Consider the following 19021-nt stretch of genomic DNA (forward strand, 5'->3'; position numbering starts at 1 on the left):
ATTCTCTCCCATATTCAAATCACCAATTTGGATTCATCTCCTGTCTAAGCTGATTTTGCAACCCGCACCCCCCCCCCCAGTCTTCCACACCACCAGCACCCGGCACCTGTACCTGTGGCTCTGCCTGCCTCCCACCTCCCTCATTCTGGCCTTGACTTCAGTGTACAGCTTGATTCCATGGAGAACCCTGAGCCATTTCAATCTATTCGGCACAGTTCCAGGGCACTGGCAAAGTGAGGACAAATGAGACAGAGCCCTGGTCCTCAAAGGGCACAAAGGAATCCTGTGGTAAATGGAAAGGCCCCACGTGTACCATGCTGTGCGGGCTGGTCACTTTCCCTCTTTGGAACTGAGTTTCCCCAATCTTTAAAGAAGGTTGGGGCCCATATGATCTAAGGTACTTTCAGCAAAAATATTCTAAGATTCTTCCATTAGACCCAGCTCCTGCAGGGCAGAAATCTTGCTTGATCCCTCTTTGATCCTTGGCTTGAGGTAAGGAGCTTTGTAATCGTACGGGTTTGGTTAAGTGCGGGATGAGAGTGAGTGAACACATACCACTCCCCACTCAAAGTCATTCACTGGCTTCTTTTTGCCAACAAGATAAGGGCCTTCCTAGAAGGTGTTCAGAGCCCTTGAGCCTCTGATCTCAGCTCACCCTCTATGCACTGAGTATCCTCTCATCCTGGGAACTGTCCCCTCCTGGGGCTGGAACTCGAGAGCTAGGGAGCATTTGAAGGGCGCCAGCCATCTGACAAACATTCACTAAGCGCCTATTAAGTGCCAGGCCCACTGCTGGTGCTGGGAACACAACAGTGAAAAAAACCAACAGGTCTCTGCCCTTCTGGGGCTGTTCTAGAAAATACAGATGTAAAAATGGACCATGCAGTGTGATCAGTGTTCTAAAGGGGGAGGATAGGGCCCTGGGGGAGCTGGAGGAGGGCCCTAACGCAGCACTGGTATCAGGGGAAGGCTTCCCCGGAAATCACACCTAAGCCCAAATCCAAAGGAATGGTAGGTGGGAGAGGTCACCTAGGAAGAGGGCATCTTCCCACATCTCAACAGACAGGGATTCCTCTAGCTTCTTGCTTAGTCCCAGAGATGGGAGTTCCCTTCTGGGTAAATTAGCCTGTTCTAGGGGTGCCTGGGGGCCTCAGTCTGGGTGATCATCTGCCTTCCATTCAGGTCGTGATCCTGAAGTCCCTGGATCAAGCCCTATGGCCTCTGCTCATCAGGGAGTCTGCTTCTCCCTCTCCCTCTCTCAAATAAAAGTTAAAATTATCATCATTATCATCATCAGCCCATGTTGTGAATGTCTGGGTCTCAGAAAATCCTTCTCCTGACCTGAAGCCTACGCCACTCAACCTTTTTTTTTTAAATTTTTAAAGATTTTTTATGTAACAGAGAGCACAGGTAGGCAGACAGGCAGGCAGAGAAGGGGAGGGGGGAAGCAGGCTCCCAGCTGAGCAGCGAACCAGATGCAGAGCTTGATCCCAGGACCCTGGGATCATGATCTGAGCCGAAGGCAGAGTATTAACCCACTGAGCCACCCAGGCGCCCCTACCCACTCAACCTCTTAATTAGTAACAATATTAGTTTAACATATTCATTCCAGTAATGTTTATTGAATGCCCGCCTCACACCTGCCAGGGGCGGTACCTGCACTGCCTGACAGCTCATGGGGACTACTCATCCCCATTTTCCAAACGAGAAAATCGAGGCTCAGAACCAGCGGTTTGCTCACGGGCCCTAAGTGTCAGGCCTCAGTCCCAGGTTGTAGTGCCTTCAGCATCAGTGACCCCAGGGGCCTCCCGTTGGGTCCGGATCACCCAAATGCCTTCCCTGGGAGGGCTTGGGCCCCATCCCCAGTCCCCTCCAGCAGTCCGGCCAGCCCGGGCGTTGGCCTCCAGCCCCTCAGAAGCAACCGGGGAGACAATGGCAGGGTCTGCAGGGGGAGCTGAGGGCGCGGGGCCCCCCTGCCCGCTGCCCTTTGTCTTCCCGCCTGCTCCCCTCGTGCGCCCCGGGAGGCTGGGAGGCGCCTCTCGCAGGCTTCCTCCTCCCATTCTTGTGCTAATTGGGTGTCAAGCTGAGATCAGTGAGAAAGAAATCCGCCCAGGCTCGGGTTAAACTGCCGCCAAAGACAAGGGCTGAGTCCGGAATATCATTAGGCTGGGAGGAAGCAGGGCCCCCTCCTCGGGGGGAGGGGCCAGCCAAGCATTCAGGCCCCTTTGAAAGTCACTTGGTCACCCCCTCCCTTACAGCCACCACCTCAATGGGCCCCTCGGAGGTATTTAACCTTCTTCCCAGGGATTGAAACTGATACTCCAAGCACTGGCCTGGTCGGCCACTTGTCCGTCCTGAGGGCGGTAGGACCTCCGGGGATGTTTGAGGCGGGTGCTTTCCAGCCTCCCCCTGGCGCTGTGGCAGATGGCAATATTGAGGCTCGGGGAAGGGGGTTTGCAGCGCAGCGCTGCCATTCACGGGCTCCGTGGTCTAGGGAGAGATCTTGCCTCCCTGAGCCTCAGAGTCCTCATCTGTGCAATGGGGATGAAAACAGCAGCTGCTTTGTGGTATGGATTTCAAGAACCGAGGCACAGAGCACGTTGCAAAGCGCCTAGCACAGAGGAGGGTCTCCATTCGAGGTGGCCGTTAGCAAGTCTAAGGAATTGACCCGATGCAGGGACCTCCTAGCCTGGCCTGGTCTCCGGAAGCGCACACGAGGACAAATGCCCACAAAGGGCTCGTATATCATATCTTCCTTCAGCTCTGCCCCACCCCTGACCCACACTCCCCTGCAGCCTCCCTGCTCGCCGCGCACTCCCAGGCCTTTTGTCTGGGACACTCTTCTCTCCCCAGTTTTGGATACCTCTTCCTTGAAAACCTCCCTGACCAGGAAACAGGGCTGCCCGCCTCACCGGGGTGCTGGGTTAATAGAGGTACAGCTAACACCACACATACTCTGCCTCTTCACTCGCTAGCTCCCTCTCTCCGTCCCCAGTCGGCTCCCTGGTCTGTCTTGCTCAAACCCCGCACCGCCTCTGCCGCACCCCCCCCCCGCCGCCCCACCCCCCCTACCCCGCCTTTACAGTCTGCTCCATAGATGAACTTACACGGCACTTTGTAAACCATGAAACACCATATAAACGTCAGGAAACGCCCAATAAGCAGTAGCTGCCGTTAACTGCACAAGCACACACTGAGATCTGCTGCGTGTGCGTGGTGACTCACACGGCTGCGGTGAGGATGATCAGAGGCAGATGGGCAAGCTCCCAAGGCCCTTCAAGGGGGTTCGGGGGATCGGTGTGGAGGTGGTCAACTCGGGCCTAGTCTGGGGTCTTAACACCTGAATATAGATCTTTTTAAAATCTTGTAACTGCTACGTACTGAGCAGACATCAGCACCAGACCGCATGTTAAGAGACCTCCCGGCACAACGCAAGCTCACAGTTACCCTAGAGCTCCATTTACAGGGGAAGAACTGAGGCTTAGCCTGGCAGCTTGAACATCTGCCTGTTCAAGCTGAGGCTTTTAACTGCCACTCTATACTGCCTTTTGGTGACTGTGCTCAACCTCAAGGAAGGGATGGGGCCCCCTGAGTTGGGGGTGCTATCCCATTGGGAAGCACTCAGGGCTAAGGGTAAAAGAAACAAAAAGCCACACTGTCAGCCAGGTCTTCGAAGTCTGATTCTAGTCCATGAAAGCCTTGACACTGGCGCTGTGGACTGGGTACCTGCCTGGGCCTGAGGTGGGATTCACAGCCCCTCCTTCCGATGTCTGGAGGCTCAGTGGTTAAGGACCAAGATGGCATTCTCCGGGCTCTGCCTGCCCTCTGCTGGTCACACTGGGACACTGCAGCCGTGACTGCCAACCCCCTCCACAACCCCCTCCGCACCACTCTGCAAGGACTCCAGCTCTACCCCCCATTTTCCCCCAAGGGCAGAATCAGATTCCTCTGTCTTTCAGAGTCACTCCCCCAGGAGGCATCCCGGATCTCACCCTGGCCCTCAGCTGCAGGCCTCGGGCGGGGCCCACAGTTGGCTCCGCAGGCATGGGTGGAATGGAAGCTCTTTGGGCTTTCCCATCCTTTTACACCAGGAGGCCGGTGGGGGAGCAGGAAGCCACAGGGGGTTAGGTTTGCATTCCAGCCGCCTACCCCCACCCCCTACAGCTGTGTGACCTCAGCAAATGACTGACAGACTGCAGGGAAGCTTGAAGAGTGAAGGCAAGGCCCAGGGGCACATGTCGCCTGCTGCTCTGCTCGGGTCTGGGTCGGACCCGTTCCCAGTGCGCCCTGCGTTTCCAGCCTGGGTGGGACTCCAGCGATGGGGCCTCGGAGACAGCTGCCTCTCCACTGGTACAGCTGGTGCTGCAGCCCTGGAAGCTTTCCTGGACTCTGCCACAGCTGGTCAGGCAGCTCAGCTCTGGCTGGCACAGCCCCCAGACCCCTGGGGAAAATGCACGAGCAAGGGTCTGGAGATGGGATCAGACGCCGGGTTAAGGTTTTCTCCCTCAAAGGCTTACACAGCCCTTTCCTCAAAATGGGTACCTGTGCTCTCTGAATCCTCCTTTCACAGATGCGGAGACGAGTCACTTGCCCTAGACCGCAAACTCCAAAGTGACACAGCTGGTCTGGACTTTCAAGCTCATGCTATTAAATACACTGCCAACTCGTGGAGGGCGGGAAACCTGGGGAGTCCCTAAGTCTGAGCGAGTGAACGGGGTGGATGGGTGGGAGGTGGGGCCTGAGCAGGAGCAGTGAGCTCAGGCGGTGGCGCACACAGGCTAGGGGGAGTCAAGGCAGTTTATTGGCCCCTGAAAGACCCCCCCAACCCCTCCTCCTCTCATAGCCAGCCGGGGACTGCGATGGAGAAAGTGATGGGGACAGACCTACAAGGAGAAAGGTCCCGCCTGAGGGGCAGCCAGGCTGTCACCCAGGAGAGGAGGAAGGGGGGGGAGAGGGGTGCACCCAATCCAGGCCGCCCACGGCAGGTCGCGGCAGGTCGCTGCAGGCTGCGGTCCTCCTCCGATCCTCCTGGAGGCTCAGGCAGTGCTGAGTGACACTGGAACAGCTCCAGGGCTGATCCTCCTCCTGCAGCCCCCGCCCACTCTGCTGGCTTCCTGAGTCTGGGGGTTTTCTGCCCTGGTCCCATTTACAAGCTCCCTGCGTTCTGGAGAGTGCTTGGTAACCTTCCACCTGCCCCTGCCCTACCCAAGACATCATCGTAAGGGGCCCGTTTTGTCTCAGCCTGGGGCCAGAGGCCCCACCGGGCCTTGAAGACAAAACATGGACTTGAGGCTTTCACAGAAAGCCTTCTGGGGGGCAGGGGGAGGCGGCAGTGAGTCACTTGGCAGTTTTGAGGGGGAGGGGGCCAGCACCTCGGGGTGGAGGTGCCGGGCCCTGCTTGCTTTGGTCTGGCATTGCCCTGGACCCCTCTGGGGTGGGAGCTGGGGCTCTGGATCCAGCACCCGCTGGCCCTTAGAGGGACTCGGGGCAAATCACAGCTTCTCCTCGCCTGCCTGGATGCGGGTGTAGGCCTCTTGGTCCAGCGGGACGTAGCGGCCCTTCCGGGCATCCAGGTAGAACAGCGGGTCTTTCACAACCGCCGGGTCAAAGCCTTCCTTCCGAAGCTCTGTCTTCTGTAACTTGAAGGTCCCTGAGGGAGCAGGGAAGATGGGTCAAAGGGTGCAGGGCAGGGGCCTGAGCCCTGGGAAGCTGTATACCAAAGCTGAAGAGCAGCAGAGGAAGAGGGTGGGGAAAACGCGGGAATGGGGCATGGAGCATAGCAGTGCACAGCCCTGGACACTTTGCAAAGGTGGTTCCCGCTAATTAGATCACGTACTGTTGCTCAGAGCGGCAATGGCACCATGGTGGGGGCCACACTACCTGCCTTCTGCTTGCAGCTGGGGAAACTGAGGACCAAAAGGGGAAACTATCCCTCTAAGGCCACACACCCTGAGTGACAGCAGAGGGAGGGCCAGAGCTCGGGCCCTCTGTGCTTTGGGCACCTCCCAGGAACAGGTGTGAGCTCACGTCAGCTGCACATAAATCCCAGGGGCCAGTATCCACCATATTTTATGGAGTCTGCTACACTGCACGTGTTTTCAGCTTTTAACATCTCTATAGTTTAGAGCAACAGTTTCAACAGCAGCCGTTTTCTCAGTGGTAGCTCACGGAAATTGCACACGTCTCAGTCACTGGCATCAGCCCATGGGACAGAGGAGAAGACTGGGGTGGAGAGGCACACCCCGGGGCCGACACCACACAGCTAATAAGCGCTGGAGCTGGGATCTGAAGCCGGGTGCAACAGATGGCCAGAAATGGCCAGATTCCTTCCTTCCCTGGACGTACACTCTGCCGCCTGGTGGCCTGGCCACTTCTCCCAGCCAGAGCTGGGGTCTCTCTCACCCGCCACCTGAATCCGAAGTGACCTTGTGACTTGCTTTGACCCACAGAACATGAGCGTTTGGAGAACCCAGGCCTCGAGGGGTCCTGCAGCTTCCACTCCAGGTGGGGTGCCTGTTGCCAGTATAGTCTCTGAAGGGAAAGAAGCTGCAGAGAGCAGAGGTGAGACAGCCCAGGGATGCCCCGCCCTGGACTGACCCTATCCAGTAGGATAGCCACTGGCCATATGGGACTCTCTACATTTAATTAAAATGAAGGCAAATGTAAAATTCTGCTCCTCCGGCTGCCAGGCCTCAGGGGGAGTGCTCAGTGGCTGCTTGGGGCTAGTGGCCGCAGCATTGCTCAGTGCACACACCGGACATCATCCTCATCGCAGACGGCTCTGCAGGCGAGCGCTGCCAGAGCAGCCTGCTGGGAGCCGGGTAGGCAAGTAAGGACGTCCTACCCCTTCCAGCCCCCAGCTAAATCACGAGCGATGACAGCGCTTCCACACCAGGTGGGGCTGACAGAAGAACCGCTCAGCAGAACTTAATCCCAAACTGCTGACCCATAATCAAGAGCAAAAATACGGCTGTTTTAAGCACTGCAGGGAGTTTAGGGATGCTTGTTCTGCAGCAGAGCCTGACACCCGAGGTCTCTTCCCTGCCTCTCTCCTGCACAGTCAGATGTCACCCAAACCTCAGGGGCTCCCAGCCTTGAGCACGAGCCCAGCAGCAGTGTCCCCATTAGACACTCTGCACTGCTTTCGGTGCTCCTATGAGCCTTCCACCTTGCAGGGGTGACATGGGTCAGGGAAGACACTTCAGTAAGGCAGGGATTGACATGATGAGCACAAGGGAGGTGGCCCAAGGATGAGCAGCTGATGAGAGGCGGGGGGCAGGGGGCGCTGGTCAGGACAGGGCAGCAAGGACTGTCTTCTGCCCATCAGGGGTCCTGTCAGTGGTCCAACAGACAGAAGGCTGGCACCACCCAGCTATGTAACTGTGGACCCACCACTCACCTCTCTGCCAACGAGAGTAACAGCCCCTTGCTGGTCTCCCTGCTCCCCGCGGGCCTGTTGCCCTCTCCCTCGCTGCACACAGCAGCCAGAGGGCTGTGTGGAACATGCACCTGACACAGGTTACGGCTCTACTCAAACACTTGAGGCTCCCTGCTGCCCCAACATAGCCCAGGCCCTCCCCAGCCCAGAGTCTTCTGGCCTCTCTGCCCAACCTGGCGCCGCTGTCCACAGCTCTCCTTGGCTCCAGCTTCAGGGGCCTCCTTTCCTTCCTCTCCTGCCCAAGTGCCCTCTGGTCTCAGGGACCAGCCCAGAAGGTCTCCCACTCCATTCAGGTCTCAGCTCAAAGGTCACCTCCTCTGGGGAGCCTCCCAGGCACCACACCCATTTCATTTGCTTTTCTGTCAGTTCGATCTGTACGTATTCTCTTCTTTGTCCTTGGAATTCCTTGTCCTGTGCTGCCTACCCTTAGATAGCAAGGGTCCCATCAGAATCAGTCACCTCAATCGCCAAGGCCTAGCACGGAGCCTGACAGGTACCCAGTAGGTACTCAGTGAATGTTCCTTCCACTCGTGGGTACGTGAGCCTTCTCTGTCTGAGGGCTCAGTCTGCTCCCTTGTACAGAGGGAGGTTTGTGTACAATGACACAGCAACGCTATGGCTGAAGGATAAAGGACAGTCCCCCAGGTCCCAAAGAGGAGCCAGTTAGGGGCACAGGCCTGGAACTCTCCTGGAGCTGGGGCAGGGGAGGGGACCTACCTGTTTTGTGCAGCTCTGGCAGGAAGCGCAGGAAGATGGGGCGGGCGTACAGGGGCAGCTCCTTCTCCAGCAGCTGCGCGAAGTGCCCCAGGTCACAGTCGCTGGCAGAGCTGGCCACAGCCGCCATTCCGGCCCGGCCCTCGGTTCCTGGGGGCAGCAGCGGGCACCGTGAGGGGCCGGTCGTGCCCCCCGGAGGTGCCTCCCCACACATGCCTGGCAACTCCCAGCAGCCCGCGGGTACCTGGCACTTGCACACCGTACACGGCCACGTCAGCCATGGCCAGCAGGCGGCTGAGCGTGCCCTCCACCTCGGTGGTGGACACGTTCTCCCCTTTCCAGCGGAATGTGTCTCCTGTGCGGTCTCGGAAGTACAGGTAGCCCAGCTCGTCCATCACCAGCACGTCGCCTGCAGGGGCCGAGTATGAGGCAGGGCGGGGGCCAGCCGCACAGGACCCCGGGATCTGCTTGACGGGGCAGGTTGGGACTGGGGCCGTGTTCTCAGAAGGTGGGGGAGGGCCCTTCATTTCTCTCCCACCTGCCTCCCCCCCACAAAGGGGCTGGTGCCCACCCACCAGTGAGGTAGGCCTGGTCCCCCTTTTGGAACACATCCTTGGCGATCTTCTTGTTGCTGGCACCCTGGTTCAGATAGCCGTCGAAGCGGCGCAGGGGATCCTGCTGGATGATCCGGCCCACCAGCTGGCCCGGCTCCCCTGGGGGCAGAGAGGGCAGCGGAGCTCTACCCTGGTGGCTTCCACTCCCTGTTCCCCACCCCCAAATGTGCCCTGCATTTTAATCTGACTTCTGGTCACACCGCTTCCCACAGAAACCCTATCTAGCTCTGGGGTGGGAGCCCCGAGGGCAGGGAGCTGCTCCTGGCGGGTCCAGTGCACGGGGGCCCTCAATAACGTCTGGCCACGGAGCAGATGGCAAGACAAATGACACGAAAGGGTGGCCGAGCTCTACGTGGACAGCCTGACCAGAGCCAGCGCTCCTTGGACCCCTGGCTCTGCTTAAAGAGCTGTACATTCGTTAGCACACACGACCCCCAGGGCAACTCCTGGAGGTGGCGCTGCCATCAGCCTCAATGGCACATGATGGGACTTGGGCACAGAGCTTAGAGGCTAAGCCAGGGTCCACCTGGGGGTCCTCCACACAACAGTGAATCAACGGACTGATGGGAAGAAGGGATGAGGAATGGAAGGACAGGTGGAGAAAAAATGAATGATGTGTCGTTCTAAGAGTAGAGCGGAGTAATGGCCACTGGTGAGAAAAGGGCTTCCCTCTCGCCCAGCCCAGTGCCATCTCCCTCCCGGCTTAACCTCTCCTGCTCTGACCCTCCTTCCAACCCTGGGGCAGACCTGGCTGGCAGGGAAGGCAGACGCCGTCGGGCCCCCGGATCAGTTCCATGGTGTCCTCGTTGACTCGTACCAGCCGGATCGGGTACACAAAGGACAGGATGCGGCTGTTGAAGCCACAGGCGCCCACCTGCAAAGGCCAAGACTTGGGTCTGAGACTGGACAGCATTAGGAGGCCTGCCCCAATCAGACAGCGGGGGGCTCAGCGCCCACACTCCACACCGCACCCATGCTGCCCTGACCAGACAGCAGGGGGCTAGAGCAGCCGCATTCCACGCTGCATCCCTGTTGCCCCAACCAGACGGTGGGACCCTCCAGTGCCCACATTCCACGCTGCACCCCGCCCGCCCTCCACCGTCCCACTGCCCACCTGGCTGTCGAAGTTGCCCAAACTGCAGTTACATTCTGTGGCCCCGTAGAACTCGGCCACCTGGGGGATGTGGAAACGGCTAGAAAAGTCGGTCCAGATGGACTGGCGGAGGCCGTTGCCGAGTGCCATGCGCACCCGGTGCTGGTGCTCCGCCTCCCGGGGCGGCTGGTTCAGGAGGTAGCGGCACAGCTCACCGATGTACTGCACGATCTGTGGGCGGAGCAGGTGTAAGGCTGGCCCGCAACCGCTCTCCCTTCTCCTAACCCCATGGGCCCTGGGCCTCAGTCTCCCCACTGGAACATTGCAAATGGTGACCTCGGTGAACGACTGGTGCCCTCGGTGAACGAATGGCCTCAGCTGCAAGGCAGACGTCCCCAAACAAGGCCAACAGGTCACGCGGACACAGGGATACCCGTCCTCTGGCCTCCTCACTCACCGTGCAGTTGTACTTGATACAGTCGTCCCAGAACCGGGAGGCTGAGAACTTCTTCCGGATGACCACGGTCATGCCGTGCAGTAGGCACTGCCCCATGCCCACGATGTTTCCTAAAGGCCGGGGCGGGGAGGGGTGCATGGAGGTCAGGGAGCCAGGAGACCCCTCCTTCCAGAGTCTCCTCTGGCCCAGCCTATCTCCTCAAAAGCCCTTTCCCAGGCCCTCTCCCCTGTCCTGTTCCTCCAGCACTAACTGATCGCATCTCTCCCCTGGTCAGACACCTCCCATGGTTCCCCAGTGCCTCCCCAGTATGGGATCGAGGGCATGCTCCTCAGACGGTCCCGGGGGCCCCGGAGCTGGCCCCAAGCTCCTGCTCTTGTACCTAGAAGGCTGCCATTCAGCCAGAGGGGGACCAAGTTAGCTCTCCTCGCTTCTGCAGCTCACATCTGCCTGACTAGGGAGCACCTCCTCCAGGAAGCCTTCCTGACCATCACTGGGCTCTTCTCTTGAGCTGAACTCCTGCTCCCTGCCTGTCTCCACACTCCCCATGCCATTTCTTTTTTTTTTTTTTTTTTAAAGATTTAATTTATTTATTTGACAGAGAGAGAGCACAAGTAGATAGAGAAAGAGAGAAAGAGAAGGAAGCAGGCTCCCTGCTGAGAGGAGAGCCTGATGCGGGACTCGATCCCAGGACCCCGAGATCATGACCTGAGCCGAAGGCAGAGGCTCAACCCACTGAGCCACCCAGGCGCCCGCCATTTCTTGTATTAAAGTCAGGTGAGTTCCCATTTTTCTTTTCTTTTTTTTTTTTTTTTAAGATTTTATTTGTTCAGGGAACGGGGTAAAAAAAAAAAAAAAAAAAAAAAAAAAGATTTTATTTGTTCATTTGACAGAGATCACAAGTAGACGGGGGGGGGGGAGAAGTGGGGGGGGGACGCAGGCTCTCTGCTGAGCAAAGAGCCCGATGAGGGACTCGATCCCAGGACCCTGGGATCATGACCTGAGCCGAAGGCAGAGGCTTAACCCACTGAGCCACCCAGGCGCCCCGAGTTCCCATTTTTCTTTTTTTTTTTTTTTTTAAAGATTTTATTTATTTATTTGACAGAGAGAAATCACAAGTAGATGGAGAGGCAGGCAGAGAGAGAGGAAGGGAAGCAGGCCTTCTGCTGAGCAGAGAGCCCGATGCGGGACTCGATCCCAGGACCCTGAGATCATGACCTGAGCCAAAGGCAGCGGCTTAACCCACTGAGCCACCCAGGCGCCCCCGAGTTCCCATTTTTCATCCTGCCCTAAATCCACACCGGACTTTAAGCACCTTGAGGGCAAGAATAAACCTTTCCATCTCTGTGCTGCCCTTCCCAAGCTGCAAGGCTGTGTGCACCTGAGGAAACAAACTGCCGGGCCGGACCAGCCCTAGCATCCTGCGGGACGCGGCCACACACACTGTGGAACTGGTGTGGCGGTCTTTCGTTCAGAGGCCTAGTCAATGGCCACATCTGAATCTGAACCTAGATTTGACTCCAAAGCTCACGTGCTTCTACCCACAAGATGCTGCCTACCAAGAGGGGTGGGCGTCCCGAGGCCCCGGAGCGCGGGAGGCTGGGAGGGCGGCCCCGGTTACCTGCGGAGTGGTAGAGGGGCAGGCAATCGTAGACAATGTCGTCGGGCCGCATCCGGAATCCGTAATAAACCAGGGCGGCCATGCGGTAGTACCTGGGAGGGCACAGACAGGGCACTTCGCAAGCCCCTGGGGAGGCAAGAGGAGGGGCTCCCAGGCTCCACCCCCCAGCACGTACCCCTTACCTGCTGTGCACCACGATGGCGGCTTTGGGCAGCCCCGTGGTGCCCGATGTGTAGATGTAGAAGAGCTTATCTGAAAAAGAGAGAGACATGAGGAGCTGTGAGAAGAGACCGCTCAGGGCTAGGGAGACACTGGCTGCCGGGAGCTGTGTCCACGGAGCTTCTGCACCGCAGATCTTGTCTCTACATCACCCAGTGGCCCAGCTCGGGGACTGTCACTTTCAGTTACGCAGAGGCTCAGCCACCTCCCGGCCGGCCGCCCACCCCCACTGGCGGGACGTTCTAGGAAGCCAGGAACGCCCTGGGATGACTGCATAGCATGTGTGCCTGGGCCTGAGGACACCAGGCTGACCCTGGCAGAGACCCTGCCCTCGAGCTGCTTACAAAAGCACCAGGGAGACAAAATTCACACATGACAGAGAGAAGATGACCATGAGGCCAACAAAGACCAGTTCCTGAGCACTTTCTGTCACACCCCAGCTTTCTAGTCTACCTTTTTCAAACCCCAAAGCTGCTCCATAAAATCGATTCTGTTACTGGCCCTGCTGTCACGGCTGTGGGAACCGAGGTTCAGAGAGAGGCGAACTCAGGGGCTCAGGACACCAGTGAAGCGGCGGGACTGAGGGATGAACTCAGTGCCAGCTCTGACCCCCCGGGCAGTGCAGCAGACTGGGGGCTCCACAGTGCCGGGTGGAGCGCAGGAGAGGCTGCAGGGTCAGAAGGCTGCCTGGAGGAGGGGGTAGGGAGGCAAGGCAGCCCATGCAGAGAGGACTCCAGGCTGACCAGGTGCTGGGTGAATATTTAGGAGGTCTAGCCTCTGGTCCGACCCCAGCCGAAATTCAGACCAAGCGGTCTCCTGGGCTCCACATGATCCTGCTGCGTGTGACAGGCGGCCATGAAGCCTTGTTCAACAAGTCAAAGGATCAGGTTTTGTGAACTCCTGAGTACGTGGCACCGTGCCTGGGATCTTTACACACACAGGCTCTTTAGCCCTCAGAGTGACCCCATAGTCACTATCCTCATCTTCCCAGATGGAAAAAGGGAGGTGACAGGACTCACTCCAGGACACACAGCAAGTTTGCAGAAGAAACCAGGCCTCTGGCCCTGGGCCCATCTGAGAAGCCCTCCGTGGGGTGGGGAACCCACCTGTGAAGCCCTTGTTGGGACGACTGGGCAGGTGCTTGGGGGCTTCCTCCAGCAGGGGGTCTAGGTGCTCTGTGCCGGCGGGCACTGTGCTTGGCTCCCAGGAGCCGGAGCAGAAGAGGCTGAGCGAGGGGTCCAGGCCGCCATGGATTTCAAAGATGGCTGCAGGGGAGACAGGGGCGATCAGCCGGCAGGCTGAGAACCTCACATCCCCAGAACCTCTGCTTGTGTCAGGGCTGGCGTACTGTCAGGGGAGACCGGCTGTGTGCAGTGAGGAGGACACGTGAAGCACCCGGGTCCCCATTAGCAGACGCCGACAGGAGCAAGAGCTCCCTGGCTGCCCAGCGGGCTCCTTACGTGCGCGCTCCTCCTCACACAGCCCAGGAGGTAGGTGCCAACAGCAGCTCCTAGGTGAGAAGACAAGGATCCGAGAACGGGAGGGCCTGCTCTCAGCTAGAATGTGCTGGAGCTGGGATGCCAAGCCAGCTCTACCGCATGCTGACGTCTGCGCCCTTACACGCTGTACCATGCTCGTCCGCAGGCACCGGTTAGAAGGGAGGTGTGGAGGGTCAGAGGTCAGCAGCCTCCAGCCTCTTCAGAAGGTGGGAAACTTCCCTCAGGCTCCCCGGTGCACGGCAGTAGTCTAGATATTCACCTGCACTGGACACAGACCAGTCCTGGCCCCCTCTGCTCCACTTCTGCCTCCCTCTAGATTTGTCCAACGCTCCACCCTCTCGCTGTGGCATCCTTCCTTTCCCCGTCTCAGCACATCGGTAACCTTCCCCGCCATCATCCCCCACCATGGCAGTCAAGCCCAGGATGAAATCCTGCTTCGGTGTGACCCTATGTGAGCTCCTCTCGCCACTCTGAACGTCTGTCTCCTCATCTGTAAAGCCAAGAGAGCCATCCCTACCTCACCAGGCTTTGTGGAGAGGAGAGCTGCTTTTGTAAAGCACCGAGCTCAGTACTCAGTCAGTGCTCAACGTGGCAGCAAAGAAAATGTAAGCTTTGCCAGAGACAAGAGAATACATTCTTGCTCTCATTTTATAGATGAGGCAAATGAGGCCTAATTAGTCACCAGGAATGGTTACCATTATCTCTGTGAGCTCACCTAGCAGCCACTTTGTTAGTGCTTCAGGCGAAGGCTCTTCTTGAAAATGATATGGGGCGGGTACTACAGTGAGGAAACTGAGTCACAGACATTTCCAGTCTCTTACTCAGGATCTCCAGCTTACAAGTGGTAGGGCCCACGCTGTCTGATATCAGGGCTCATGGCCTTTGCCTCTGGGCCATACAGCCTCCCCTAGGCCTTGGCGGGGGCAGTACTGTGGTCTGTGCAAGACCCTGTGGGCCTCCTCCCCTGACCCCACAGCCCGGGGCTCACCTGGGGCCATCTCGCTTCCAAAGATGAGGACGCGGGCCTGGGAAGTGGTCAGGCAGTGGCGCAGGGCGTCCCGCCGGAGGTTGGTGTTGATCAGTGCTGCCTCCACGCCCAGCTTGGCCATGCCTAGCCACAGGCCCACAAACTCGTTGCGGTTCTCCATGAAGAGAGCAGCCACGTCGCCCGAGGCCAGGCCCCGAGCCTGCAGGAAGTTGGCTACACTGCTGGAGTAATCATCCAGCTGGCGGAAGGTCCAGTGGGTGTCCGTGCCCTCAAAGATCAAGGCTGTCTTGTCGGGGTGGCGCTGTACCGTAGAGGCAAACAAAATGGGCACTGTCCGCTGCTCCCGCAGGTACCGCCGGACCTTTGACTTCACCTTGAAGAGTACCATGCCGCCACTAGGTGGGAGCAAGCAAGGGAGCCATGACTACTGGGGTTGCGAGTGGGGTCCCGATACCCCGGCCCAGGTGGCTGTTCCACAAGCTGGAGGCTCCTGAGCCCAATCACTTGCAACACTCCCCTTTCCCAGCACCGGTGTGCTGGGCACTGTGACAGGTGCTGGCCCACCGATGCTGCAGAGTAACACCAGACACCTGGGCAATGACTCCGCCCCCAGTGCAGAGAAGAAATGAGGGTCTGCAGCTTGCCCAGGCTTCACAGGCTGAGATCAGGAGCCACGTCTTCTCTGGCCCCAGACAGAGTTCAACACCTACGACCCTCGAAGCTTTGCTCTGAGTCTGCTGCTCAGACAGAGCCTTCCTGAACTCCAGGGTCCAAGTCAAAGTCCCAACTCATTTGGGACCGCCCTGTAGTGCACCTTTGCAGACCCCTGCCACAGTAAATAAAGGGTAAGTTTGAGACTTGTTCAGTCTCCTTCCTTGTGAACCCACCAAGGCTAAGGCTCCATCTTGTTCACCACCTTGTCCCCTGCGCTCCACTCAGCACTGGGCCTAGACCTTCACCAAATGTAGAATCACTGGGCAAAAACTACGGAAAGAGTCCAGATGTTCATCGACAGATGAAAGGATAAAGAAGATGGGGGATACATATATATACAATGGAATATTACACAGCCATCAAAAGAAGAAACCTTGCCATTGGCAATGACATGGATGAACTAGACGGTGCTATGCTAAGGAAAATAAGTCAATCAGAGAAAGATAATTCTCATATGATCTCACTAATATGTGGAATTTGAGAAACAAGGCAGAGGATCATGGGGGAAGAGAAGAAAAAATGAAACAAGATGAAACCAGAGAGGGAGACAAGCCGTAAGAGGCTCTTAATCTAAGGAAACAAGCTGAGGGCTGCTGGAGGGGAGAGGGATGGGGGGATGGGGTGACTAGGTGGGGGACACTGGGGAGGGTACATGTTGTAAGAGCAGTGGGTATTATATAAGATTGATAAGTCACAGACCTATACTGCTGAAGCAAATAAAACATTATGTTAACTGAATTTAAATTTAAATTTAAATAAATAAGTAATTAAAAAAAAAAAGAAAGAATTATTTGGCAATATCCCCCTTTCCTGCCCTGCCTCTGCCTCCTCTGACCTTTGAAAGCTTCCAGTTCCCTGACTTCTCTGCCTATTCAGATGCTGTGCCTCTGGCTGGAATCCCCAGCTCCCATCACCTGGAGATGCCGCTCAACCACAGCTTTTTGTCTCCAGGCAGCCTTCTCTGATTCCCCAAGGCCCTGGCCTGAAGCCATCTCTCCCTGCCCTACACTCCCACAGCTCTCTGCTAGCACCCTTCCGGCAGTGGCCACTCAGTACTTCCTTTTACAAATAATTCAGATGACAGGTGCTGAGCTGCCTGTTCTGAGTGCGGGTCACTATGCCGAGCACTAGGACACCACTGCGAGCAAGGCTGCCAGAGTCTCTGCCCACACAGTACTGTTAGTTTAGGGATTTACTGGATCTCCTTATCTCCTTGACCAGTCTGAGCTGGGCCCAAGACTAGGTCGGCCTTCCCCTCCCTGAGTCCCAGAGCCAGCCTAATGCCTGTCACACAGCAGGTAGCAGCAGGTGTTTCTGGTACAGGAGAGCCCTTGGACAGTACCTGACTTTCTCTGGGGAGCAGGTTTCCCCAGACATCTGATATGGGGCCCGGCTCTGAATCCTGTGACCTCTCAGACTTATGGACACAGACCTTCCCATGGGGTTCCTCTTCATTTTCTCACAAGCTACTGCTTAGCCTTAGGACCCTTTGCAGATGTCTTGATACACCTGGAGTTCAGTGTATGTCCTGGGCCCCTAAGTCTGCCCTAGGCTAAACGGCACCGAGTTAGGGAGATCTCCTAGGAGAAGACTTTCACCTTGGCAATGGAGATACCAAGTACCAGGGCCTGGGGAAGGGGGTAAAGCAGAGGCTGCTCCTCTGGGGCCCAGGGGGCCTGTGCTCACAGAGACCTGGTCTGTAGAGACTTTGCGAATTAGGAGCCCATCGTGTTATAGGAGAATCCAGGGCTGGATGGACTGGACCAGATACTCACAAGATATCACGCCTTATGGTCTTGACGAAGATTCGAACAAAGCGCCAACCTCCAGACCCCAGGTAGAGGAACAGCAGGGAGAACCCCACTTGGGTCCAAGGCAGTTTCAGCACCAGCTTGGAGAACAGCAGCACCCCCACCAGAGATGCCCCGAGCAGCATTGTGGCCTGTGGGCACAGAATAGTTAGTGGAGCCAAATGTCTATTACCCCTACCTCCAGGTCCAGGCAGCCACTATGATCCTAAGGGTCAACCTGTAGTGAGGCTTAGTCATACAAGTAGGTAGCTGAGGGTGGGGACCCTTTCCAGGGCTGTCTTGAAGAGACAGGCTAGAGGCATGGGACTTGAGAAGAGGAGTTCCATGGCTAAGAGGCAGAGGCTGAGTTGTAGCTCCTTAGTTCCATCTCCTTCTACAACTGTCCCCGTGACCTTGCATAAGTTAGTTCTCTCCTACGTTAGGCCTTAGCCTCCCCCTCTACGTTATGCGTATAGTGAGAATTGCTCTCGGAAGCCCTTCCAGCCAAAACAGGACAGTCCACTCCCCTAACATCCAGGATCTCTAACCAGAATGGCTTGGAGAGAGGGGGTTATTAACTTAAGTGTCTCTGGCTTGATTCCTCATCCAAAGAACCTCCTTGGGTCTTTGGATGAACAGGGCAAGCCACAATACCCAAAGGGGCAGCTCCCCGGGAAGGGGCCTGGCTCCCACCCAGCTCACAAACTCAGACAGTGTCATGCCTCTGCTGGCCCACAGAGGGCGACAGAGCAAATGGGTTAGAGCCTGGAGGTGCCTGAGAGGTGACTGTCTAGAAGGGAAAGGTGTTTGAGGGAGCACTGGAGGGCCCTGAAGTCACCCCCTGCAAACACACTCGGCAAGTCACTCCGATGACTCTTTGGGGACTGGGCTAAAGAGGAAGGGGAACGGCTGACTGGACTGACATTAAGATTCTTGGTCTCTACTCCTGGCGCTTCAGGGACTGGCTTAAGAGCCAGCAGATGGGACTCAGTTTTCTCTCCGGGTTCTCCTATTCCTGGGGAGGAGCTGAAGGTCATGACTATGATGTAGCCTCACGGTCTCCAAGCCAGGATGAAGAGATGGTCTGGACCCCAGGGAGTCCTTACAGACCATCTCCCCACTTCACTCAAAAAGCAAAAGCCGGGAGTAGGACCAAACCAGCGCTCCCGTATACAATGCCAAGGTCTCTAAGGTCTTCAGACCTCTGGGCTCCCAAAGTCGGCCAGGGCAGAGAACAGGAACCCGTCCCGGAAGGCTGGGGGATGGGAGGAGAAGGGAAGGGGATGCCGACATCCCTCGGGCCCCCGTCCCGTGTCACTGCGAACCGCCCTTGCCCCTAAGCAGCCAGGGCAGCATAGCGCCAGGCAAGGAGACAGAGCAGCAGGGCGGCCCCTTCACCCCAGCCGGCCCCACCACCTCCCCACGCCTCAGCCGGGCACATTCCCCGCCCGGGACCCACCGACTTGGCCTATGCTCACCCGGAGTCGGCCCCGCCGCGCGGCGCCCCGTCCAGATGCGGCCTGACTGCGGCAGCGTAGTGGGTAGCGCGGGGGGCATGAGCCGCCCCTGGACGCGCAGAGCCGGGTCTCAGCAGAGCTTCACCGGCTCTGCGCCCTGCATGGCCCGGCCGCCAAGCCGGCCCCGCCCGCAGCCCGGCCCCGCCCGTCCGCGGCGCTCCTCCCCCGCCCGCCTCCTGCAACCCAAACCGGCTGCGCCGGCCCGCAGCACCGCCTCCCGCGCCTTCCCCGCGGCCCGTGAGCCGCAGAGACCTCGGCGCCGCGCAGCCCCAACGCGCCCGACGCCGCCCGGCCCAGCCCGCCCTGCGCGCGCGACGGCCCCGGGCGGCGCCCCGCGCGGTACGCTGGGAGTTGTAGTCC

At 57.9% G+C, this 19021-nt stretch overlaps 1 protein-coding gene across 2 annotated transcripts; it reads right to left on the minus strand.

The window, feature by feature from the left end:
• Nucleotides 1–4779: 4779 nt before the first annotated feature.
• Nucleotides 4780–18970, minus strand: SLC27A4 (solute carrier family 27 member 4). 2 transcript variants are annotated; one of them, XM_032306895.1, is made up of 13 exons: nt 18623–18970; nt 17130–17296; nt 14641–15035; nt 13260–13418; nt 12117–12186; nt 11935–12026; nt 10317–10426; nt 9881–10090; nt 9514–9640; nt 8728–8865; nt 8397–8561; nt 8156–8302; nt 4780–5650 (listed from the first exon to the last, which is right to left on the minus strand). In XM_032306895.1, exons 2-13 carry the CDS (start codon nt 17288–17290, stop codon nt 5493–5495), a joined length of 1932 nt encoding a protein of 643 aa, XP_032162786.1. In that variant the 5' UTR covers nt 17291–17296; nt 18623–18970; the 3' UTR covers nt 4780–5492. The 2 variants fall into 2 exon arrangements, with proteins under 2 accessions (XP_032162786.1, XP_032162787.1); XM_032306896.1 differs by having other exon boundaries at nt 18604–18970.
• Nucleotides 18971–19021: the final 51 nt, after the last annotated feature.

The sequence above is a fragment of the Mustela erminea genome, chromosome 12, assembly GCF_009829155.1.
Source record: "Mustela erminea isolate mMusErm1 chromosome 12, mMusErm1.Pri, whole genome shotgun sequence".
NCBI lineage: Eukaryota > Metazoa > Chordata > Mammalia > Carnivora > Mustelidae > Mustela > Mustela erminea.